The sequence below is a fragment of the Humulus lupulus genome, chromosome X (assembly GCF_963169125.1).
Source record: "Humulus lupulus chromosome X, drHumLupu1.1, whole genome shotgun sequence".
NCBI classification, from domain to species: domain Eukaryota; kingdom Viridiplantae; phylum Streptophyta; class Magnoliopsida; order Rosales; family Cannabaceae; genus Humulus; species Humulus lupulus.
The window spans coordinates 32,432,308-32,443,039 of record NC_084802.1 but is presented as its reverse complement, the minus strand read 5'-3'; the positions used below and the strand labels follow the sequence as shown (position 1 = coordinate 32,443,039).

The window sequence follows — 10,732 nt, the reverse complement described above, 5'->3', positions numbered from 1 at the left end:
GGATGGGTGGCCTGGCTGTGGGAGGCAGGAGCTGATTAGGTAGGTTTGTACTTATATAAATGAATTATATACTTTTCACTTTGGTACATAAAAGATAAAAAGAAAAGTACTCTCAAACTGAAGTTAGTTAGAAAAAGTCACAAAATAATGAACGTATCAACTTCTAATGCATTTCCTTCTTTAATTTATGTATGAATCAAGAATACTAAAAGTAAAATAAAAAGAGTTTTGCTATAAACAATCATGACCGTCTGTAACGAACGGTTAGGATCGCGTTGTGTCTAACCATGGTATTTTCCAAATGAGAAAACGGTTGAGATTTGGTTAGACTGCATTTAGAGAATGAAAATCTCCTTCCTTTCTGATACTCTCTTAATCTATATATTAGTTTCCTTGTATAGTTATTTGAGTGACCAATCTTTGCCTTTGCCACTTTCACTGGTAGTATTTTAGTTGTATCCCTTAAAAAAGTCTTCTTTTATCAGTCTCTCTTTGCCTTTTTCTTTTTGGTTAGCAAGTTTTTTGGATCATTTACACTAAAACATATCTTATGCTTAACAAACTCATAATTCTCTCAATCTTTAAAACTTTGTTCACTAAAGAAAAAGCTAACTACTTGGACACACCAAGACTCATATCATGTCAACCCCTTTTAGTATTCATATTGACATACTTTTAGATAAAAATCAAGAGGAACCCTCTAATTTCAAAATACTGAAAATCACCAGTGTGTTTCATCTTTTTTTACTCGTTTGTGTTTATTTGAAATTTGTTAAAATTACATGTAGAAGTAGAAATCAGTGAATTAAATAGTTATATGTATATACTATTATTATATGTACAGGTGTACCAAATTAAAGAGAGTAATGATGGGTGAGAATATCAAAAGTATCTGTCTGGTTCACCTACTCTCTAACTCAGCATATTTACCATTTAGTTAGTTACTTCCTATGTGGTTCCCACCTACTATTCACCACTACTTCTCCCATGCCCAAACTAATCAATCAAATTTGCATCTCATTAGTTAATTTTGAAATCATGTCAATAGTTACACAACTATGGTGATAGTTTGCTGATTAAAAGAATTCTCTTCAGCATTTATAACAACAATATTCTAGATTTGAGTGCTCATCAAACGTGCAAACAAAATAAGAGTTATTTGAGTTTGAATAGAATTTGATTAAGAAATCTTCATCTACAAGGATGTGGCGGTACAACACGTTTCTTGGGTGGCGGCATTATGGGATAAACTAATAATATTTCAAATCCCTAGTTTAGCCACAAAACTATACACTTTGCAGGAGCCAAGATATTTGTGTGACTCATTGCCTTCTTTTTCTCAACTCTTTTCTTTTCTTGTACGGTAATCTACTCTTAAAATCTCGAACACATAAACAGGCCATTAATTGACCAATTTAACATCAACCCAAAATCTTCATCTCCCACTTCAAATTGACAATTTTGGATAAGGGTGTCTCTCATTGTTGTATTCCACTTAGTTGCAGCTCAACATTTACATTATGATGTTCTGCAATGAAAATATCCTACTATGAAGTTGATGAATGAATGACCAGGTTCGTGAATTTGAACTAGGGAACCGAACCAAACGTGGCCAACAAATAAAACAATTGGGTGGTTGGTCTTCTCTGTATAAAATCATCCTGTTCATCAGCGTGCCAAGTTGTCGAAGTTCTTTATGTGGCTCATGATTTCCTCCAGCAGCTTGTATATCTCTTTACTTCTTGCGTGTGATTTACTACCCTTTCGAAACTCATAAACTACACCGTCAAGTTCAATCGAACTACACCCTGGAGTTTTCTTCATGTTCTTGTCTTTCATTTCCTTTCTTAACTTCACTGCATCCCTCCATTTATTTGCAGATGAATATATATTTGACATAAGTACATATGCACCATCTCTCTCTGGCTCCACCTTCAGTAACTTTTTCATTGCATCTTCTCCAAGTTCAACACACCCATAGATCCTACAAGCTCCCAAAAGGGCTCCCCAGATATAAGCATCAGGCTCCATTGGCATGTTTCCAATAAGCTCCTGTGCTTCCTCTATTAGTCCAGCACGACCTAAAAGGTCGACCATGCAGCCATAGTGTTCTGTTTGAGGTCTAAGATTATACACACGTGACATATCCGTGAAGTATTTTCTTCCTTCCACCACAAGACCTGCATGACTACAAGCTGTTAGAACACCTATAAATGTCACCTCATCTGGTTTTATACCTCTTTGAGGCATATCAAAGAATATATCCAGTGCCCTTTTCGCTTCTCCATGCATAGCTAAGCCTACAATGATGGCAGTGTAAGAATACACATCTCTACGCTTCATGCCTTGGAACACTTTAAAGGCTTGGTCTATGCTTCCACATTTAGCATACATATCCACCAGTGCATTCCCTATAAACCCGTCAGCCTCAATCTGTTTTTTATCAATGTATTCATGAACCCACTTCCCCAACTCAAGCAATCCAAGATTTGCACAGGAATTCAAAACACCCACCAACGTAAAGTCATCGGGCTCAACCCCTATGCTTTGCATTTTCCGAAACATATCCATTGCATCCTTGAATTCACCTTGATGAGCCAATCCTGATATCAAAGAATTCCAAGAAACTACATTTTTGACTGGCATTTCATCAAATATTTTGTGTGCGGAGTCAGCATCACCACACTTAAGATACATATCAACCAGTGCATTGCCCACGTACACGTCTGAGGGAACCCCATTGTCCAGTATATAGTCATGTATTTTTCTACCTAATTTTAAGTCTCCAAGCTTCGAACAAGCAGAGAGAATGATAACCACTGTCTTCTCATCGGCTTTCAGTTTGGCATCACACATCTCAAAGAAAGTCAAAATAGCTTCCCTGGCAAAACCATTCTTTACGTAACACTGAATGAGCGTGGTCCAAGAGACCACATCCCTCAGAGAACTTTCGTCAAACACCTTGCGGGCGGAACTCACAGACGCACAAACAGCATAAAGCCTGATGAGAGTGTTCTTCACGTACACATTGGTGTACACCAGCCCAGTCTTGACAGCATAAGCTTGAACCTGGACACCTTCTCTGAGCGCCCGAGACTGGGAACAGGCCTTGAGAGCATAAGGAACCGTATAGTTATCAGGACGGAAGCCATTGACAAGCATCTCGCGAAACAAAACGACAGCTCGAAGTGGGTTGCCATTGTCGTTGGCAGAGCTGGAAGAAAGTCTCCGAACGATGTCATTGCATAGGTCGAGGCCGAGGTCCTGGTTTTCCAAGTGCTTTAAGATAAAACATACGTAACCCAGATTTCTAGAGGAAGAAATGAGTTCAAGGGTCGGCAGAGAGAGAGGGAAAGTTGTAGTTTTGAGTACAAAGGCGTGGAGTTGCCGGAGATTTCTAAGGTTTTCCGATTTGGGTCCGCCGCTGGCGAACCAAAATGCTCGGGAGTTGACGTAATTTGTGGTTGCCCAGTAGCTGGTCATACAAGTCGACATGAAGATCAGAACAAGGAAGAAGCAACCAAACTAACTGTCACTACACACTAATATTTTAATATATTATTATATAAAATATCAGATAGGTCCCCAAGATATTATATAATGAGAAAAATAACAACCTATTTTTACTATTTGTTAGCATTTAACTCCTTGGTCAATTTTTATTGTTGATGTGTTTGCTCTTGCAATTTGACCAATTATAAGAGGCATATTTGATGAATTTTTTTTGCAAATATTACACCCACATGTGTAGCAAGACATTTTAATCTAGTAGGACTCATCTTACATCAATGTGATGTGTAATGTTTTGGTGTAAAAATTGTTATCATTAGTCTTTCTAAATATATGAACCTGTTTGATCTTTTATTTGGCAAGTTTTTTGTGGTTCTTTTGCAAAATTTGAGACAACATTTGGGAATAAAAATGGCGATGGCCGATAAATTTGGGAGCAAAAATACAAAGCTTAATCTAGAAGTCCAAAACATTGATAATCAGTGGATATAGAAGCAAAAGTCCATGGTCCAGACTAAAAATACAGCATTGAGATGTATAGAAGCAGGCTCGGAGAGCTATGTTTAAAGGTGCAAAATCTATTGGGACATGAGAAATAATAAGATTGAGAGAAATGATAATACTTGGCACGTCGAGGTGACGAACAAGCATCAGGCAACTAAAACAAGGAGTATGACAACCACCTTGACCTCGACACCTCACAAGATTAGATGGCCACCTCAACCTCAGCATATCGTAAATACAAATCGAGAAATATAAAGGTAACATCGACCTCGACCTCGACCTCGACCTCGACCTCGTAAAACATTAGAGCAAGGAACATAGTTGCAACTTCATGACCTTATAAATACTAACTGATCATCATAGTTGTAACCTCGACCTCGGCACCACATGACATTGGTTAAAATAAATGACCTCATAATTTGAAATTAAACTTTAAGCAATCTAAAAAAGTATGGCCTTGAAATTACATTGCTATGAAAGCAAATGTATGTCAGACAAAAGAAAAATGTGATATCATTTCACATGCCACTAAGAATTTGAAAAAGAACTTTAGTGCATATATTTAATGATTGGGCTAAACCCAACAATTAAATTTGTAAAAAGCATACCGTATTAGGAGATCAATTAGGATAATTAAGAATATTCAAAAAGGACAATACATGTGTATAATTTTCAAAGTGTTTTGAACAGTAGTCGGGAAAGGCATCCTTCGGATGTGGGGGACGGGAGGCCTTTTACAGGCTTTTCATTTGGTTATCTTCACATTTAAAATAAATAAATAACTATGAATTTTTTTTTAAAATATGACTTTTATAGCATTAATGTACAAAAATATGAAAATTATATATTTTTTTAGTTTATATGGAAAAATTTATTAAAGAAAAAATTAAATTATGGGTAACACAATTAATAGCAAACTAAAATATGAAAATATCACTTTTTTTTTAATCATAGTTATGTTTTCTTTGATTTTGAATGTAATTTTTTTTTTTCAATTTTATATTTTTTTCCTTCATTTTTCTATTTATTATTTTTTCCTCCTATTTTTTTTTCTTCCATTTTTTTTTTACCAATTTCTTTCATATTTTTTTCTTTCCATTTTTCTAATATTTTTTTTCTTCTTCTTTTCATTTTTATTCATTCATCTGTTTTTTTCCTTCATCATTTCTTTTGTTTTTTTTTTTTCATATTTTTTTTGTTTTATTTCCTAAGTTTTTTCTCTTCTTTTTTCTTCATTTTTTGTACTTATTCTTTTCTCATTCCAATTTCTTTTTTTTTCACACATATTTTAACATTACATAATTATTTTACTATTTTTTTTATTTATTAACTTTTATTATTATAATTTTTTTTATAGTTTTTCCACTATATATAAAAAATTTCAAATCAATTTTTTCAGCATTTCTTTTTACTGTAACCCTTATAGAAATACTAAAATTTGAAAAGAAAACTAATAAAAATATGAAAACGTGAATGGTTAACCAGTTACCCTGATCGGAACATTCAAATCTAGAAAAAAAATTATATGAAGAAGATGGGAGAGAAGGGAAAGGGGGTGGATCTGATTTTTTTTCTTTCTATCTTCAGATTTGTGGTAACTGGTTACCTTCCCATTCTTTGTGTGTATATTTTTGGGGATAACTGGTTACCTTCACGTTCATTGTGTGTATATTTATGGGGGTAATTGGTTACCTTCATGTTATGATGTGTGTGTATATTTCTAGGTTCTTTATGGTAACTGGTTACCTATGTTACTAAAATCATAGTTACTTTTTTTTTTTAATGAAGTGTTCTTCCTCTTTTTCCTTCAAATTTGATGTTTATTTTCATATTTAATATGAGTAATCTGTCACCCTTTTTATGGTAACTGGTTACCCCTCTTATGGTAGAAAGTTACTCCTCTCAGGATAACTGGTTATCCCTCCTGGTACATGTTATTTAACTGGTTACCCAATATAAAATGTAATTTCCTCTTCATTTATTTATTTATTTTATTTGAACGGGCTTGGGTAGGCTGACATGATGGAATGGGTGGATGGGATGTCTAAACTAAGCATGGCTTGACACACCTCTAAGGCAGTTTACATCACTTGTCAGAATGGTGTGTTGACCACGCTCAACAACTTGCTCTGCAAGTATTTTGGGTTGGCGATGGTTTTCTTGGATGGGCTGACTAGATATATGACATACTTGGAAAGATATCTCCTTTTAGGGCTTTCGACCTACTTCTGAATCTTCTAGGCAAGTCTTAGACCATTTCTTGGTTGGGCCCTTTGATTGTAGTAGAAATTAGATTGGGTACCCAATTTTAGTTAGACACTTTAATTATTAGCTACTTTCTAATACTCTTACTTTTATATCCAATATTTCATTGGATCTACTTTTTATACCCTTTTATTAATCTTTCTCCTGCTCAATCCCTCCGCTGACCCAACCTTCACTCCTCCTCACTATAACGTCTCAATTTTCCTAATAAGGCTTAGTGCTTTGATTAGGGGGGCATGAGGGCAATAATTGGATTAATTAGGTGTTTATGTGATTATATGCATGATTATGTGAATTATGTGAGTTATATTATGATATGACTATTATAGCATGTTTAGGTGTATTAAGCATGCATATGGGCCTGCTTCTTATAAGAAGGACATTTTTCATAATTTTGACCCGTTGAGGGTATACTTGTAAATATATGTGTTCTATGATTAAGACCACATTATTATGTGGATATATTTGGGTTATTCAGCACGAGGCGATCCTAGTGAGCAAGTTAGCGGTTTAGTCACAACGGGGTCAAATACTCAGCTCGGGGTGAACCCAAGGGTATTTTGGTAATTGCAAATGTACACTGTTAACAACAAGTAATATAGTAGGAAGTACCAGATATCGTCTCCACAAGGGTTATGTTTAAGTTTTTTTATTGTGAAACTAAAGTCTAACAAAATGATTTAAAAGCACGATAATTAATTGAAAAGGTTGTGATCTAAGAACTAAGTAATTAAGGACTAGTTAAATGCAGAAAAATAAAAGAAACAACTCAGAAAAATTGTATCAAGGAGTAACAAATAGTATGATGGCAACTAGAATAATTATGCCCCTAATATGCAACTCTGATAATGATGTTGGATTGGTGTTGCAGCAACAGGTGGTCTATTAGTCAAGAATTCCAATTAATTTTCATAGGCTTTCGTCAAAGAACTATGATTCTTCTATGCTAATTTAATTTCAAAGGTTCAATTCAAGCATCAATTCCATAAGACTATGCATGGTAATAATATATGTCTATATCACTACAACATTGAATCAAAGAATTCAAGCATGCACCATTCAAATTGTATGTAAATTAAATCCAAACTTTTAAGATTTGAACATTAACCCAACTACTTACTAAAGATGATCAATCATTAGCAAGTATTAATCATGAGAAATATTTGAATGAATAAAGTTCAAGTGGCATTTAGCATTAAAATCAAAATATCATAAGTCACATATTAGGGTTCAAATTGTCCTAGCTAATTAGAGTTTAGTTTTTGGTTACAAACTCAAAAACACCCAGATAATAACAATCAATATTCAGAAAATGACAAGAAAAATTAAAGAAACTAAGAGTAAAGAGAGAGAGAGAGAGGCAAGCCAAAGGGAATGTCTCCAAGTAGTCTTTGTCTTCTAGTTTTTTCTCCTTGTTGTTCTCTTCTTCTCACATTCAAAGCTCTCCAAAAATGGCTAATTTTTTTCTTTCAGGTGGTTTCTCCCTCTTTCTCTGGTCTAAATGTATCCTTCCAAATTTTTGGGGAAGAATTCATGATGTAGCTAGGTCATTCTTTTCCTTATACCCACGTGGGCCCCATTCTTCCATCTCCTTTCTTTCCCTTTTTCTTCTTTTTTTTTAAGCAAAATGGACCAAGTAAATTAAAGGCCCAATACCCATTAATATCACTCAGCCCATGTGATAATTAATTCAAAAATACTAAGTTGGATAAGACAAAATGTTGTAGTTTCTCACGTGGGCCTTTGAGAGAGCTGCTGGCAGAGCATAATGCTGCATCCATGATGCAGCATCCCAAAATGTTGATCCACTCCAAGCTTCAAATCCTTCTCAAAATGTCTAAGACTCTTCCAACCACCTACAAAGACAAAATTTAACAATTAGGATATATTTTTACATCATTATACTAATATTTAATAGGGTTATTTGCGGCAATAATGCCTATGTAGTTCATTTTGTTGCACTTAAATGCTTATGTAAAATTTTTGGCGGCAATAATGCCTACCGTTAATGTTTTGGTGCAGCCGTTGGTCCCTGAGCCGTTAGGAGTATATATGATACACGTGGCACGACCCGATTGAGTTAAATTATTAAAATTTAAAACAAAACTCTATTTATTATTCTGGTTTCTAATTTAAAACAAAAAAAAACTAACCTTGATTAATTAATATAACAAAAAAAACTAATTGTCTAAAACCAAAAAATCTCAAAATTCCATACCCAGAAAAACGATGAAGCTTTCCCCCCGACCACACCTAGACGATCCACCCCCGACAGTATAGCACGTGAACCCACTAGAAGAAAACTTGTAATTCCTTCGATTTGGGGGTTAGGGCATCTTTTGCATCGTGTTAATGGAGATTGGAAAAAATTGCCATTGTCGACCACCAAGGCCAGTGGTAGAAAGAACGACTTGGACAAACAAAAATCCTGGGCGAAGATTCAAAACATGCAACAAGTATCGGGTAAGATTGGTCTCCATTTGTTTTTGTAATCTGATTCATTGAATAAATGGTTATGGGTGTTCACTAGAAATTTTGTATGTTTTGGTCAACTCAGATTTATAGTGGGTGTAATTTCTTTGAATGGATAGACCCTCCAATGTGCCATCGAGCAAAGGTGGTCATCCCTGAACTACTAAGAAAAATTGGTGACCTTGAAACTGAAATCACATCCCTAAGTACGACAACTGACATTGGAAGTCATCGACAATGCAGTGGTTCTTCAAATGGATTTGAGACACAATCTCACAACCTTCAAAATGTTGGAAGAGAAAGCTGTGAAAGTTGTGCTGAAAGCAGGGGTAGAGTAAATGATGGAGGTCGAATGCAGTGTTACTACTTTTTGAATACTATGTATTTTGCTGTAATTCTATTGGTTATGGTTATTTGGGCTACAAAATCAAAGTAGAAGTTCTTGGTATTGTTAGTTTATTTTTGGGTAATCTTCATGTGCAGTATTGACAATGACAAAGCTATTGCACCCTAGGCATTGATTTGTAATGAATTTTGTTGTAAAATGAAACCCCGAATCATTGTAATCTATCTTGGTCTATTTTGAATTCAGTATTCTAGTTTATGTATTTTGTGAAATAAATATGATCAACATCTAGTTACATTCATTACCATAAGAGATAGGTACAAAAATATAGGCCTAAAAAGCCATATGTATCTGATCTGTACATGACCAATATCATGGCCAGCATGACCCTGTCATGACTCAAAAAACAGATATGATCAAAAGGTGATTTGTACATGACTCTAAAATGGTCAACATAACAGACACCAAAATACAAAATTCGACCACTAGTTCAAAATAAAATCAAAAGATGAAACTCCTTCCAGTCAGACAGTATAGGGTTGAGCATTCTTTGCACCACTAGTTCCTCCTTTAGCATGTTGTTTCAGTCTTCTTTCCTTCCTTAAAAGTGTGGCTTCAGTTGGTTTCTGCAGTGGTGGACGACCTCGCTTTTTGACCACACGATTCTAAAATAGGTTGAACAAACAAATATTTAGCTCCAAATTCACAAAACAATGATAAAGCAACTAATCAATGATAAAAATTATCTAGGAAGAGAAGAAAGCATAAAGTTTATACCTCAACCACCTTAGCAGATTTGCATGTTTCTCTCCTGTGGCCTGTTTTCAGACAATTGTTGCATGTTTTAACTTGTCCAGTTCTTCGAGCTTTCTTTAAAGCAGGTGGAGGTTCATCTGTCTCCCTTTTCCTAGCTTTCTTAGGTCTTCCAGGCAGCTTCGTCTCAGGTGGTGGATCAATTGGGTTGAGTCCTATCTGAGGCCACATATCTGGACTAGGCATAGGATGCACACTCTGTTCATATGCTTTTTGCAATAATTCTTTTTTATAGAATCTGTGGACATAATCAAAGACATTACCTCCCATGAACCAGATAGTAGCTAGTGCATGGCTACAAGGAAGCCCAGATAGTTGAAACCTCCTACATGTACAAATTCTGAATTCCAAATCGACAACCAAGGCACTACCATTGCTGCATTGAACCTGAAATTGAAACTTGTCAGGCCTAGTAACCAGACAATGCTTTGCAACCTCTTTTTGCTTCTCAATTATCTTCAAAATTCTCTTCCCCATAGGTTGAGTCATCTTCTCCAACTCAGCTTTTTTGTTATAAAACCGAGACATCAACCAAAATCTAATTTTCTCTAGTAAAGTTATAATTGGCTTGTCGCGAGCATCAAGTATGGCTGCATTGAAACTCTCACACAAATTATTCACCAAAATGTCACATTTTGGGTACTCTGAAATATGTGACTTACTCCATTATGTGGGGTTCTTTCCTGCCAGCCAATTGTAAGCACCATCCGAGACATCCTTGACGTCTTGCATTGCTCGAGCAAACTCAGCTTGTGTTGTAGTTTTAGCTGCTGCCCACAAAAGTTGCTTAAGTAAAAGTCCAGGATATTCCTTTTTAAAGTT

At 35.2% G+C, this 10,732-nt stretch overlaps 1 protein-coding gene across 1 annotated transcript; it reads right to left on the bottom strand.

Annotated features, from left to right (window-relative positions):
* Window positions 1–997: 997 nt before the first annotated feature.
* Window positions 998–3,746, bottom strand: LOC133804224 (pentatricopeptide repeat-containing protein At1g08070, chloroplastic-like). Its single transcript, XM_062242378.1, has one exon. The coding sequence runs from the start codon at window positions 3,493–3,495 to the stop codon at window positions 1,669–1,671; it is 1,827 nt and encodes a 608-aa protein (XP_062098362.1). The 5' UTR covers window positions 3,496–3,746; the 3' UTR covers window positions 998–1,668.
* Between the last annotated feature and the right edge of the window lie 6,986 nt (window positions 3,747–10,732).

Coding starts and splice junctions, on each gene's coding strand:
- LOC133804224 (XM_062242378.1), bottom strand. CDS start 3,495: ATGTCGACTTGTATGACCAGCTACTGGGCAACCACAAATTACGTCAAC.